This window comes from Apis mellifera, linkage group LG8, assembly GCF_003254395.2.
Source record: "Apis mellifera strain DH4 linkage group LG8, Amel_HAv3.1, whole genome shotgun sequence".
In the NCBI taxonomy this organism is placed as follows: domain Eukaryota; kingdom Metazoa; phylum Arthropoda; class Insecta; order Hymenoptera; family Apidae; genus Apis; species Apis mellifera.
In genome coordinates, this window is record NC_037645.1 from 1291600 (window position 1) to 1307448 (window position 15849).

At 25.9% G+C, this 15849-nt stretch overlaps 3 protein-coding genes and 1 long non-coding RNA gene across 10 annotated transcripts in view; 2 read left to right on the forward strand and 2 right to left on the reverse strand.

Moving 5' to 3' along the window:
* LOC551432 (zinc finger and BTB domain-containing protein 20) overlaps positions 1-1436 on the reverse strand; it is an 80111-nt gene extending 78675 nt beyond the window's left edge. For both annotated transcript variants that reach the window (XM_026442485.1, XM_016913560.2), the window contains exon 1: positions 691-1436. The gene's annotated coding sequence lies outside the window, so the exon portion shown is untranslated. The remainder of the gene's footprint in view (positions 1-690) is intronic.
* LOC102655790 lies at positions 1384-4761 on the forward strand. Its single transcript, XR_407758.3, has 2 exons — positions 1384-1523; positions 2491-4761. It is a non-coding gene; the product is annotated as an uncharacterized LOC102655790 (long non-coding RNA).
* Positions 4215-15838, reverse strand: LOC100576754. 6 transcript variants are annotated; one of them, XM_006558205.3, is made up of 18 exons: positions 15820-15838; positions 15224-15406; positions 14153-14313; positions 13812-13946; positions 13549-13695; positions 13336-13452; positions 13091-13258; positions 12720-13022; positions 12464-12637; positions 12028-12354; positions 11630-11939; positions 11384-11568; positions 11071-11307; positions 10663-10994; positions 10226-10583; positions 9874-10167; positions 9632-9771; positions 4215-5084 (listed from the first exon to the last, which is right to left on the reverse strand). In XM_006558205.3, exons 3-18 carry the CDS (start codon positions 14243-14245, stop codon positions 4934-4936), a joined length of 3471 nt encoding a protein of 1156 aa, XP_006558268.2. In that variant the 5' UTR covers positions 14246-14313; positions 15224-15406; positions 15820-15838; the 3' UTR covers positions 4215-4933. The 6 variants fall into 6 exon arrangements, with proteins under 6 accessions (XP_006558268.2, XP_006558267.2, XP_016769041.2 ...); XM_006558204.3 differs by lacking the exon at positions 15820-15838 and adding an exon at positions 15477-15666; XM_016913552.2 differs by lacking the exons at positions 15224-15406; positions 15820-15838 and adding an exon at positions 14917-14996 and having other exon boundaries at positions 14019-14313.
* LOC411239 (conserved oligomeric Golgi complex subunit 7) lies at positions 5583-9176 on the forward strand. Its single transcript, XM_394713.7, has 11 exons — positions 5583-5644; positions 5837-5926; positions 6290-6475; positions 6546-6677; positions 6753-6936; positions 7031-7224; positions 7285-7773; positions 7851-7971; positions 8044-8217; positions 8330-8785; positions 8875-9176. The coding sequence occupies exons 1-11, from the start codon at positions 5642-5644 to the stop codon at positions 9045-9047; spliced, it is 2202 nt and encodes a 733-aa protein (XP_394713.3). The 5' UTR covers positions 5583-5641; the 3' UTR covers positions 9048-9176.
* Positions 15839-15849: the final 11 nt, after the last annotated feature.

The following is a 15849-nucleotide window of genomic DNA, read 5'->3' on the forward strand; positions in this document are numbered from 1 at the left end:
CGGCTTCCGCGAAAAGTATCACTTCGAAAACAGACAAAAACATCGAAGAAATCGTCCATGTTCATTCGCGTAGAATTTCGGGGGCACAATGTTTCGTTTTAACTCGACCGTTGTCCTACGAATGCTTGCTTGTTTCGTCTCTTTCTCCTTTTTCTTCTCCTCTTCTTCCCTCTCTCACTCTTTCTCCCCCTCTCACCACTTCTCTGTTTATTTTCCCTCTTTCGTTCTCTGTTCAATTGTATAAATGTTCGTAACACATATACACACGAATTATACAAACAGTAAAAATATAGGAACAACGCGTCAATGAAGGCGTGAGATTGGTTGACAGGCGGCGTCGTAGTCGTTTCTTAACGACACTATGACTGTCATCGACATCGTCATCATTATCGTCATTGTATTAACATTAAAATTTGCAATCGGAAAATTCATGTCGACGCTTCTGTCGAGACGCGAAGAGTGGGAGAAAGCGCGTTTACACGCAGCACGAGGAAGGGGGACGGCGCAAGAAGGGAGAGAGTAAAAAGAGAGGGATAGAAAAAGGAGGGAGAAAGAGAAAGAGACGCCGGTCTAACATGGCAGACGATGCCATGCAGGCAGGAAAAAACAAGATCTAACGTTTGAGCGTGTGATAGACGGAAAGACAGTTGAGATACACGTGAATAGAGAAAGTATTTAGTGCGTACTCACGTTCTCATGTATCAGTTTGCTGCGTTGCCCTTAACGTAATTAAGAGAAAAATAACGTGCAGAGAAGAGAGAAAACACCACGCGGGGTCACGCACTCCGTTCCGTGCGGGTCTCGTCAACGGAAAAACAACACCCGGCGTCCTTTTCCGTTTCTATATTCGTTGTCGATTGACGGAACAGACAAAGTAAACCACCGGCACCACACAACAACAGCGCGTGTGTTACAAAGTGCGTCGCCTTCGCTTGTTGTTTTTGATAATGCAGGTGTTGCACGGGGCGTGGAAGGGTGCGCGGCACATACAAACGTTTTACGCACGAGGATCCTCTCTAACGAGGAGACGTGACGAACAAAATGGCGTTTACCGGACCGCCCGCGCGCGATCAGGTGGAAAATGCCGGAATGCTGCTGCTAGGAAAGATCGACTGACTGCCGAGGTCCGCGGCCCTAAGTGGTTTGACGTTAAGAACGAGCTGAACGAGCAAGAAGGAGAGACAGAGATAGACAAAGACGGAAGGAAAGAAAGAGGGAGACAGCCAGTAAGAGCGAGACAGAGAGGGAGGAGGAAACGACTGAGAGAACCGCCGAGTATGAGAGAAACAGAGAAACATCGAGCCTAAAGGAAGGGATGCGCGCGATGGTAGGGGCTGAGGGATGGTCAAAAGCAAAAGAGGGGAAACATCCCACTATTTTCCACTGTCCTCGGACGATTTCGACTACCTTCGATTGCTTTCGACTGTAAGCAGGGCCGTCTCGCATTATGTCTAATACGGGTGGGAATTTTCCCGCTGTTAGAAACAAACAAATGTCCTTACGAATCTTATAAATACTTTCAAGTACGTATATATCTCTTTGATATCATTATTTCATATATTTCATCATTTCATTCGACGTAATTTTTAAATTTAAATTTTTCACTTATAAACAATGTTTTTACTTTATATATATATTTTTTGTTATCATATTCATATATATATATATTCAATTAATAATGCGATATTTTACATTTTCTATTACTTTCTTCCTCATCGTTTCATGAGTTTTTCGATTTCACTCATAATTTAAAATGAAATTTTCTATCTTTTTTCATTCAAATTTCAAATTTTGTAATTAAATGTAAATGTCATGTAACGTACAAATATTTTTCATTAACGTTTCACAACATATATCAAATATTCGTTAAAATTCTTTCAAAAAAGTGATCTTATCTACGTATAAAAATAATTGAATGTAAATTCAAAACGAAACATCGAGAGAAATTATAAAAATATAAAAAAATATTTATGAAAATGAATTATATATATATATATAACGAATATTCAAAATATCAACTTACAGAAAGATAATAAAAATATTTGATTCGAGTTAAAACGTGCTAGAATCCCCAGACAAATATTGCACTTAAACATTTCGCGAAAACACAAAACATGCGATGTTTCGTAGTTTGATAAGTCCCAAGTTAATTACGTTCTTAGTTTGTATCGGACATTGCCCATTAAAATGTTTCATAAAACAACGCTGCACCGCCCTAGAACGTACGATGGCTCGAGGACCGCGTTTCTTTTCCGGCTGCTTCGTTTCTTTTCTTCTTTCCTCCTTTTCTTCGTACCTTCGCCCAGTTCGTTTCGCTTGCTCACTCACTCTTCCACGTTCGCGTTCGACCGTCTCGCGAGGAATTTCTAAAAATCAATATAGGCGCAAAGCGAGGAGGGGCCGCAAAAAAATTCGATATCCCCTTCGCCTCGTTCCTTTTTATCTTTTTTAACGTCTCTACGTTTTTTTTCTGCAACGCGAATTGCGCAGTAGAGAGGCTCGTCCCCTTACGGTCCCCAGAGGGAAGGATGGCTATTCGAATCAACTCGATCTTCGAGGAACAGAATTTACGAAGGAAGTGGCTATGCGAATCTACAGGCACTGAAGAAGCGCGGGAGAATTTATTTTCTCAGAAGTGTAGCGTGGCCTCGGTACAGTCTCTGCCGTTACCGGTTGAATAATTTCATCCTTCCGTCCCAAGATAAACCTACGCTCCAGCATGAATGTGACCAAACATATTACCAACATCAAGTTAGAGTTTTAATGATGAAAATATTTATTTTTTTTCATTTAATATGTTTCTATGAAAATATTATGGATTATTTTTGTTGTAAAATAATAAAAGAAAAATGAGATATAATAAAATATGAGTATTACAGAATTCCAAATGAAATCAATTGTAACCAAAATTGAAGAAAGCTTATTAATTTTGATGAATGAATAATCTGGAAATATTTACATTTACTTTGCAAAATACGAGACAAAACTATTGGTCTTCTTTCGAAGTTTTGAGTTAGATATTCGAATGCAAAATTATAATTGATCCTAGAATGTTTAAAAAGATAAATTTTTGAAAGAGCAAAAGCAAAATGAAGATCTTTTAAATATAGTGCCACACGTATAAGAGTGCTTTGGAAAGGAATTATTTTGCAAGCAGTATCACTTACAAAATTCGTGCATCGAGAGTCTTTTACTCTAAATACAAATACTCGCTCTGAATTTTGTGAGTAATTGTCTAAGGAGTAAGTAATTTTTTTTAAGTAAATTATCGAGCATGTTAACAAGAATAAAAGCTTGAAGAATCGAAGCATAATATATATATGTATGTGTCTATGTATATATATATACACATATATATATATATATATAATATATATATATATGATCTAGAAATCAGAATTAAAAATTGGCTGGTCCAATGTAATGTATCGCAGCCAGATGTAACACGAGCACTATACCAAAGGCTGATACCAAATGCTCTTGACGTTCAACTGTGTGTCACAGGGACATTTCAAATTGTCAGTGTGGCTTTTCTTGCATCGCATTCCTTTGATTAATTGTTACATTTCTATCAATAAGAGATTTTCTGTGCCACACAGTCATAATAAATCAATATATTGTTTATTGCATAATTAAACAATGCGTAATTTAAATAAATATTTTTTGAATTTTTATACAAAAATAGAAATTAAATGAATCCGTTCACTCTCGTTATCGCGCATTGATAACTACTTTTTCAAGCTTCAATTAGCAGTGCATTAAAGAAATAGTGCTTAATGAAGATTAAAAAAAAAGAAACAAGAAAATCGATTACCTCTATCAACTTACCGGGAACTTGCTTTTTGGGAAATCTTTTTAATCAGAAACATTTGGAAATTGATATCATGGAGAATATTTAACCAATCCCGTGCTGTTAAGAAATAAAAGCTTGGAATTGATTGATATTTCAAGGTCGAGGACATCTTTTTATCTTTCTACATCGTATAATCATCCTGGTATCAAATAATAACTACTACTTACAATAGTCTTTCTGTATAAGAATGAAGACTCTATAAAATTTTTCAATTTATAAAAATGACATTGTATTTTTGATTTTGCATTAATTTATATCAAATATTAGCATTGAGAATTAAATTTATAAGAAATAGCATTATAACAAAATTATCAAACCAATACAAATTATTAAATTATACTAATAAAATAAATTATTCTAATTAATGTCTGTTTTTTAATATTAATATTACATACATAAAAACAAATGAATATCGTAAAAGATGAATTGCTTTCGTTTGTTTATGATACATTAAAACGTGTTTTTTTAAAAAGTCTCAGTCTAACAATCTAATTGAAAAACAATTTATCAGCGGCACGCATTCATATGCACAGCAAGATTACAAAATTGGACTTCTGATCGACGCACTTTATACGCGACATTAAATGCATACGCTTCTAATATACTCTACTGATTGGGTCTGATTGTCGACCGTAATAAAGTTCAACTTTATGCAAAAGAATAATTTTCTTGTTAAGCATGTGAACTTAAAACTTCAAGATAATATTTCGAATATATGATAAGAAAAAATGTAAGAATATTATTTATAAGATGAATATATATATATATAGATATGTAAGATATGGAATATATCATGTGAATTCCTACAACATAAAAAAAAAAATAAATATATAACGTATAATATAACGTAAAAAAAATAGGCTTTCGTCCAATTAGACGATGTATTCAACATTTGTAAAAAAAAAAAAGACTTAAATGATTATAGTACTCTTTAGCCAATTCTTATTTTTGTCGAAATTAAGGTTATTTCGAGGCAAAATTCCAATTTCCAACTGTTGCGCAAATTGTTACGCGCAAACGCAGTTTCGGAGGCGTGGCGATTAACAAAGGGCCCGGAAATGGCCGATAACATGCTGTTTTCTATTTTCCCTCCCTTATCCTCTTCAATTTATGATCTTCTGATAAATGGTTTGTCGAAATCCAAGTAGCCTGTGTTACAATCAAACCAAACTGATCATTGTAAGGGATGAACAGCATCTTCCAGAATGACTTTTCCGTTATAGTATTTCCTCTGGAATTTGAGATACACAAGTCGTTTTATCACAATAATTACAAAAAAAACACTCATTTTATTTTTATTTTTCTTATTTTATTGTTATATTGGCACATAACGTATCGCATATCAAAATTGATATTTTTAAAAATTTGCACATTTTCACATTGAGTAAACTGAATTCGTTAACCTAGAACTGTGAACTATTACTGATATATAAAATATTAGATATTCTACGATCGATCTGTCCGACAATCATACGTATTGCAAACTTGTTTTTTTCGAGATATATAAAAATATTTGATAATTAATATTTGATAATTGAATACTTTAATTTTTCGTAATCAAGTTCGATAATAATCTAGTTTCAGCGTCACAAAACCAGCACGTAAAGCAATAGTAAAGTGAACGTAAGCAAAAGTATTTCTATGCTATACGGCGGCAAAAATAAAAGAATAAAAGAATAAATTTGATTTTTAAAAAACATTGTCATTAATAATACTCTATATATTATAGTTTTCAATTAAAAAAAAAAAAAAACTATTTAAGATTTCACCGCGGTTCATAAATTTATCATGGTAAGCAATAAAAAGTCAGTAAATTTTTAATTATTTTGCATTAATTGTTGATTTGCGTTTATTAAAAAATTCTGAAAATAAAATTTAGTTCAGAATCTTTATTGATATACGGAAAAAAACTACCGTATTTTATAAAAAAAAATTCTCAATTAAAAGATCAAATCGTTCCTAACCTTAAATTGTTGATTTCAGGATGTATCTGCATTTTCCGAAGATACTTTCGATGTCAAAGATTGGATTAATAAAACATTTAAATCTGTCGAGGCACAAGAAAATAAAGATGTAAGTCATATAATTATAGTAATCTCAATTGCGCGGGTTCTATTTCTTTTCTCAACACAGTTTTTGACTTCCAGCAGCACTAGTACTTTCGGTCACTAAACTGATTGCTTTCATTGGCGGTCAATGATATTTTGTCTTTTTTAAAAATGATATTCTTTTTTACTTTTATGTTGCAGATTAAAGTATAATTATTAAACAAAAAATAAATTCCAGAAATTTTTTAATCATGATTTCATATATAAATAAATATTCGAATACGAAATTGTTGTAATATTTGGATTTAAATGTTTTATATATTTCCTAATGTTTTGCATCTTTCTATTTTTTTATTTAAAAAATTAAACAAAAATATTATATTAATAGGCATTTGTTTCATCTTTGGTAATGAAGTTACAATTATATGTGCAACAAGTTAATGGTGCTTTAGAAGAGACTAGTCAATCTGTTCTTTCAAGTTTGCCAAGGGTTTTAAGAGATACACAGTTTTTACAACAAGAAGCTTTAGCTTTGAGAGAGAAAATGGTTGCAGTTAAACAAGAAATAGAAAAGGTTGTGATTAATTCTTTTTTTTTATAATATATCTTATATCTGTTATTACTATAATAAATTTGTTAAATAGGTTGAAAAAGATACTGCTTCATCAATGGCAACATTAGAAAAAATAGATAGAATAAAAACAGATTTACAAACTGCTAAACAAGGCTTACATGAAGCTGATAATTGGAGTGTACTTGCTAATGATGTTGAAGAGGTATAACATGTAACATGTATTAAAAGCAAATGAATCCTTATAAATTTTATTTTTATATTATTTTTAATATTTCAGGTATTTGAATCAGGTGATGTAGAAGCTATTGCAAATAAATTATTCAGTATGCAAAAATCATTGGCTATGCTTGTAAATGTTATTGATTATGAGGATAAGAAATTACAGTTAGAAGGATTAAAAAATCGATTAGAAGCTATAGCTAGTCCAAAATTAGTTCAAGCATTTACTGCTGCAAATTTAGGTATATTATATTGATCATATTATTTTTTTATTTTATTTTATTCTTTTTTATTTTATATTACTTGTATTTAATATTTTTGTCTTAAAATTTTTAGAACAATCTAAAGTTTACGTGGATATTTTTAATAAAATAGAACGTTTACCACAACTTCTTAAATATTATCATAATTGTTTGAAAGTATCATTAGGACAAGAATGGCGTCGTACTATTGAATTAGCTCAAGATGAAAATATTTCTTATTGGTTACATACTTATTATGATAAATTATTATCTACTTGGAATGATCAGGTAACTTTTATTTTAAAGTATGCAATATCATTTTTTTAAAATAATATGATTTTAATAAAGGTAAAATGGTGTCATCTTGTATTTCCAAATACTTCAATTGATATCATAATTGATGTATATGCTGATCTTTTGAAAAGTTTGGATCCAGGTATTCCAGAATGTATAGAATCATTTTTAAAACAACATACAAATGCTATGCAATTGTCTTTGTTACTTGAACTTAAACAAATTACAAAGCATTTTGCAGTAAATTTACAAGGTGTAATTGAAACATCACATGGAAAATTTCAAAACTCAAAACTGTTATCATTGGCACAAGCAATATATGCACCTTATGTTACATATGTTGTAAAATACAATATTTATGAAACAGCTCAACTTGAACATCAGCTACAATCTATGGGTTCTGCACAAGATGATTTAAGTGATACAATCAATATTCTTTCCCTTAGCATTTCAAGAATAATGGAATATGCAAATGAAGCCAATAAAAGATGTAAACTCTTTACAGATGGTTGTGGTTATCCTGGTTTATTAAAATCTTTGATTGTATGTTATTTTATAAATAACATTTTAAAATAAAATATCTGTTTTTTGTTTTTTTAAGAAAGTGTTTACTTTTACAGAGTTATTTTAATAAATATCTTGAAAAATATCAAACTGCTATACGACAATTAGAGCGTAAAAAAGTAAAACATGAAGATTGGAATTTATTTCAAATGTGCCTCACTTTAATGCAGACTATAGGTATTTTTAACTATTTTTATAATAAATTTAATATTAATTAAATAAAGCTATTGGTCCAATTTTAATGTATAGGTGATCTTTTGGGACATATTCAACAATTTGAAAAATCATTGATGATTGACATTATTGAAGCTAACAATAAGCTTCAAAGTACAGCTTGTAGTGTTTTTATTCAATATAAAAAATTACTTTTAAATACATCAAATCAAACTGAATTGGAGAATTTAATTGCATCTTTTCAAAAAGGTAATATATAAATAATATATAAAAAAAATATAAATAAATTTATAAAAATTTCGTAATAAAAATATAAAAATTTAAAAAAAAAATATTATTACTCATTTAAATCTTTTTATAGATGAAACAATTCTGGATCCAATAATGAAATCTATTAATAAACTATGTTCTGATTTGCATCGTGCAACATATGAAGTAATTTTTGCTCCTATATTTACACAATTGTTACTAGTACAAAAAGCACCAGCATGGTCAACAGAAGCCAATAAAATGATTCATTTAAGTGCAGATTTACCTGATTACAGTTTTGCACCTCAAGAATATATAACACAAGTTGGACAATACTTAATGACATTACCACAACATTTAGAGCCATTTTTGCTTAGGGAAAATCCAAGTCTTACCCAAGCTTTAAAAGCTGCAGATCCACAATATACACAAAGTTCTACTGAATCTGGATTTACTGATATTTTATTAGAAATTATTACTAAAGAAACATGTCAAATGTTTCTAGATCAAACATTAGGAATTTGTCAATTAAATTCTGCAGCATGCAAACAACTTGCAACTGATATAGGTATGTTTTTAATAAAATGATATTTTTTTTCTATAAAAAACTTGAATATTAAAAAATATTTTTATTTTTTAATATGTATAATATTGTAGATTATCTTGGTAATGTTTTGGAAGAACTTGGTTTATGTTTATCAGAAAATCTGCAACATATGTCTCTTTTATTAAGGCTATCACCAGAAGATTATCAAAACAGCAGTTCAGGATGTAATGCTAGACTTGTAGCTGCTGTTAGACAAATGAGAAATATAACGTTTTCTGCTTAAATAACATGTAACAATTATTAAGTAAATGTAATGAATATAGAAATACTATGTTGTACATTATGTAGCAAATGGCAATTATAATTTCATAATTTTTATCTGTTTTATGTATAAAAAAATTTTTATATTTAAGGAAGTGAGATATTTGTACAAAAAATGCATTCATATTTTATTAATTACATGCAATATCCAAAATTATCCAAATTTATAAATATTAATTCTATTAATTTTATACTTTCCTTTTTTTGTATGAAAATATTCTCTTATATTATACAAAAATATTTATACTCCTTTTAATATGAAAAAATAAAGTAATAGGAAATATTTTAATATTTAACATATATATAAAAAAATATATATATAGTTAAAACATCACATATTAAATAAATAATATGATTATTTATATATGATCAGCAAATAGTTATATTATTATTTCAATATTGCATTTATAACTATATTCATTGCATCATTTATATTTCTGAAAAAATAAAATTAATAATAGTTTTTTTAATCATACCACTATGAATGTATTATTCATGTTCAGGATTAATATTATTGTTATTTTTAAAATCAAAATTTAATAATACCTGTCAAAACAAGAATTACAAGATTGCTTTTGGTAATGCTCTTTGGCTGCTAATGTCATGTTTTTAAGTCTATTAATAGTTGTTTTATCAGTTGATTTAAGTATTTTATATATTACTATCAGAGCAGAAAGCATGTCAATCTGAAAAATATTTGATATATAAATTAATTTAATTAAAGTAATAGATTTTAATATTTAATATAACATTATATTTAATAAACAAATTAATGCAAATATATTTACTTTCGTATAATTTGTTATTGTTTTTGTTAATACTTGTATGCTCAATTTTTGGTATTTTCTTTTATTTAAAATAATTTTTAATATCTTTTTTGCTAAATAAGGGAATTGAGTAATTAAAATTTTTTCTTCTGTTATACATGAGCATTGTAACATATGTGTTATTTCTGTACTTATACTATTGATTGCAGCATTAAACATAATAGTTATATATGAAAGATATAAACTTTGATTGTCAAAAGTATTTTTAATAATTGTAAAATATTTTTCAGTTAACCCATTTAATAATTTCAAATTCTGTAATTAATAATTTAGTTAGTTTAGTATATATCTTTTTAAATAATTAATTACTTACATTCGTATATTTAAATAATTTATCTTGATCATATTTGGTTAATGTAACCATCATAACACATGCGAAATTTGGTACAATAATTTCTAATAAACTTGGTTCTTGTTTTTTATAAGCCATTTTACTAAAATCTAATAACATTGTTATAGCATCAAATGCATTATTCATAAAAACTATACCAATTGCTGAAGATAGACAACTACAATATAAAAGTACAATATCACAGCATAATTTTGAAGTACTATTGTATTCTTCTAATAGATAATTTGATATGTCAAAAGTACTTCTTATTATATTTATACAAGTTTGATGATTTTCTATAGTATTTATATCTATCTGCGATATATGCGGTATTATTGTCCTGTATTAATAATAAAGGAAATGTTCATTATAAAAATACTTCATAAAAATTAATAAATGTATATATTTAATTTTCATACCTTCTAATCCATAATAAAATTTCTGAGAATTGTTCTGATGCTTCAAATATATCTTTCTTATATAATATTGAAATCATTGATATATATTCTTTAAAAAATTGCACAATTATATCTTTGGATATCAGACTTTTTATATTGCACTCGTTATTTAATTCTTTTTCTATAAAACTTCTTAATCTATATAAGTTTTTCCAAAATTTAAGTATATCTTTATGATATTTATTCATTAAAACTGATTGATATTCATCATGTAATAAATGTTTTAGAATTCGTAAACTTAATTCTAAACCTTTTTCATTAATTTGAAATACATCTGCATTATTAATAACATGCTGTAAACATTTAATTATATTATTTTTTATCATTATATATATATATATATATACACAATATTATATATATTTATACCTGATTATTTAAACTTATATTTAAAGATTCTGTAAAAATATTTGTTAATGCAAATAAAATTGTATCTCCTTTATTCCATTTCATGAGAACATGTATAACTGAAAGAATAGTATCATCAGGAGTATTTGGATTACATAATTGTTGTACTAACATTTCAATAACTTCAATTTTATTGAAAAATAATCTCGGAGGAATTAAAGAAAATAAAAATATTACTGATTCATTTATTGGTGTTTCCTAAAAAAAATTAAAAAATTATTAGAAAAATCTTCTTTATATTCCCATCTTTGAAAAATAAATTATTCTTACTTACTCTAAGATACTTAAAAAATTCTGGTAATGCATGTGCAATTGCTCGTAAAATATTCATCTCTTCTTTATAGAATTTTTCTTCCTTTGTATTTTTAATATTTCCTATTAATAACATAGCAATAACATCAATATATATATGTATATCTTTATAATTATCAAAGTTTTTATTCCAACTATCCAAAGAATCTGTAAAAATAAACATAATTATTAATTTTAAACTTAATATATTATATATACATCATATTACCATTTATATATTTGCTTCTTTTATTATCAATTTTGATCTTTTTATTACAATTTTTATTTAATAATTGCATTAGAGGCAAACATTTAATTTCTTCTTTTATCATAATTAATAAAGTCTCAATAAGTTTGGTGGATGTATTCCAGCTTATAACAAGTTTAGAATGGAAACAAAATCTTCTAATGGCATTTATATTATTTGTACCTATATATGCTAATTCATCTATTATTTTATCACAATGTGTACCATTTAATGATATACGTAACCAAATTAATTTTATTAATTCTTGTAATAAAAATGTATCTTGAGTAGTCTAAAAATAATATAATTAAATTTATAAATAATATAAATATAATTAAATTATAGTAAGTATAGTTAAAATTTTATTTATTATTGTATACCTCTAAACGATCGAGAACATAAGTTAAAGGTATTATATTCCAAAATGGTATTTCAAGTTGATTTTGTATATGCCAAAGAAGTTTAATTAATGCTTCTAATACCGTTTTATCTTCATCATAAATACTGCTTGCAAAATTTGGTAGAAAATCTATGAGTATTCTACGAGATCGTTCTTTAATTAATATTCTTGTTAAACCAATAAAAACATTTGCTCTTATTTTGGAATTATTAGCATTTTTTGTATAATGTAATAAAATATTTAACCAATCTCGAATAATATTTCTTGGTACAAAATTCCAGTATTTTTCTAACATCTTAAATAGTTCCTAAAAATATATATTTTTAAAATAAATAATATTATACACAAGACGTATATATATATATTTTATATTTAAAATTAAAAAAATTAAAAATAATTTAGATAAATTAACTTACATTCATAGTAACATTACACACTTCAAAATCTGAATCTTTTAAAAGATCAGTTATTATTTTATAACATTTTTGAAGATAAATTTTATTTCTATCTTTTGAAGCATATGTATATTGTACAGAATTTGTTACAAAAAGAATTTCTACAGCATTACATCTGATGAAAGAACCAGGTGCCTGTAAAATATAATATTATATAATAAAAACTTAATTTATTTATAAAAAAATTTATATATATATATATTTATTTTTTTAATACCTTTAAATGTTTCCAAAGCAAAGGTTTACATTGATTGTGAATCATTGATCTAGCTACTTGCTGTTTATTGTTATGTATAGCAGTAAGAAGTGACAGTAGATTTTTACCAAGTTTTCCTCTTCCAGCAGAATCTCTATATGCCCGAAAGCAATGAAAAATAATATTACATAAACAATTTTCAACAATAAATTTTTTTAATTTTTCAGTTGCATTTAACCATGCTATTACATATAAATCTGCATATGCAGCAATATAATTATGTCCAATATTTTGTAATACCACTCTTATATTATTATGTATTCCCTAAAATAACATTGTGTTAATGCTAAATATGATAAATATTAATATCTGAATATGTAATTATATTATACCAATATATATTGTTCACCAAGTGTAAATAAATGTAATATTAACATTCGACCTTCTTCTAGTGACATCACAGTTTTTTCTCGAACAAGTTTAAGTAGTTCTTGTACATCTTCTGCACATTTTAGCAATGTAATAGCAGATCTTATCTCATATAAACGCTTTACATGTTGCTAAAAATATAATTAATTTAAAATTATTTCTTGACCTATGTATGATATGATATATAAATATGAATATTATTAATTACCAGTGAAGATTTGCAACTTTGAATAAGATATTTCAATGCATTTATTATTACTTTTTCTTTCCATATCATGTTTAACATCCACCATTTTTCCAATAAATATGATATTTCATTCTTAATCTTAAAAAGTTTTTTAAAATTAATCAAGATTATATTAAAATTAAAAAGTTTTTTAAAATATATCAAGAAAATAAAATATGATGATTAAATATCAACCTGTTCATCCTTTATATTAACTAACACAACAGAATGTAGTAACATTATATTTTGCAATAAAATATTGGGTACAAACATTCGTTGTACAATTGTTTCAAGAGCCATTGAAGTTATTGTATGTATCAATTTAACCATAACATTAAATTCCTGAAAAATTATGATATAAATATAATATATTCAATAATAATAATAATAATAATAATAATAATAATAATAGTATAATATAAAAAAATCATAGAGAACATTTATATAAATAATCTTACTCTTAAATATTTGCCTTTATTATTTGATGCCTGAGTATATAACTTTTGTGCTTTTAATAGTATAGTTTTCACATGTTGCCATAGTTCACAAAGTTCATCTTCTGATAACAAGACAACATTTTTCACATTGTAATTCTAAAATAACAATTTATTATATTTATATTATTTTTCCTTATTAGATGATAAAACAAATAAAACAGACCTTACTATTTACAAATTTCATTTGAAGATCATCAAAAAAATTAATTAATAATAATGTAAAATATATATATATATTATAAGAATATATATTTTAAGAATAGTATTAATAAAATATGTAATTTTTATGCGTTGATAAATACCAATTTTTCACATATGTTGCTAACGGTTGGACTTTTATTTTTTAATATTCGAAAAAGTACTCTATCCCTTGGTAATTCACGTTGACGCAACATTTTTTAAAAATATTATCAGCTTCAATTTTTAAAATTAAACATCAATTATTTACGCATTTTATTAAAATCTGAAAAAATGATATGTTATATGCAATATATAAAAATAAATATTAATTTATTTTTTAATATAATAAATACAACAAAACAAACATTTTAAATTTCGTAAAGTATTTTTTGTATTTCTTACGAATATTTGTACTTACATATATTTGTATTATTAAAATAAATAATTATATTTTAAATATATAATAAATTAAGATATAACAATAGTAATAATAATAATAATTATAATTATAATAACAAATATATAAATATTACAAAAAAATATTTTAACAAATCTTATATTATGAATACTATGGAATAATTATAATAATAATTTTTGGAAATTAATAAATAATAAAAGATGTTATTATAAATTATCTTAAAAACAATTTAAAATAAATTTAATAAAATTAACTTAAATATAATTTCTTATTTTAATACATATATATAAACATATTATGAATTTAAATTTATGATATTTTACAAAATATGATACACGTGTAGTAATATTAAATAAATATAAGTTTTAAGAAAAAATATACACAAATATTAAATATTCACTTCATACAATTTAATTATCATCTATTTTGGTCATACAGTAATATTATATAAAAAAAATAAATATTTACACTTTTGAATTAAATTTATTATAAAGCTTAACAAAATCTACTACTTTTATTTACTATCTTATGAAAACCGCCATATTGATAGTGTAATACAAAATGATTATAGTTTAAATTTGTTTTTAAAAATTATATTACAATGAATATAATTAGAATAATATATATTATATATGTATGTATAGTTATTTATTAATGATACTAATTATATTAATATTGATATTAAAATAATCTATAATATTAAATAAAAGCAACAAATTTACATAACTAATAAAGAAAAAATTGTATTTAAACATAGATAAGATATATATTTTACCAGGGTTGTCAAGAAAATCACTACGCTTTTGCGTTGTAAGAAAAATTCCCTCGCGAGAGGAATTTGCTATATTCTGATTTTCTATCACTCTAAGTACGAGTGACAAGTAGTGACAATGTCACTCTCTTTCGCACTAATATTTGATTTTTTTCCATTATAGTCTTGATCTGGTAACACTTGAACCTATGCGAGATATCATTGAGATATGAACAATAGAGAGGAAACCATTAAGATTAACAAAGAAACACATTACTTGATAAAATGATACGATGCGATGATGCTATGCCATCTATTCGCCATTTCATATACTATATAGTACGCTCAAGTAGATAATATCATCTCATTCTCATGGTGCTAAGCGTTAAAAATATTTTAAATATTTTTAATACTTAGTATAATGTAAGAAGAAGGACAGAAGAAGGATAGAAATATGGTAATAAATTGGAGAATTTTTACAGTGCCACAAATAAAATAGATATATAATGTAATCTATTTTAATAAATAATAGAAATAGAATATAAAATAATAGAAAACATTTTTATAAAATCACTCAAGAGATGGTGCTAATTCTTATTTCTTATTTTATCTTATCTTACCTTTGAAAAATATTTTGTATGTTCTTTTTT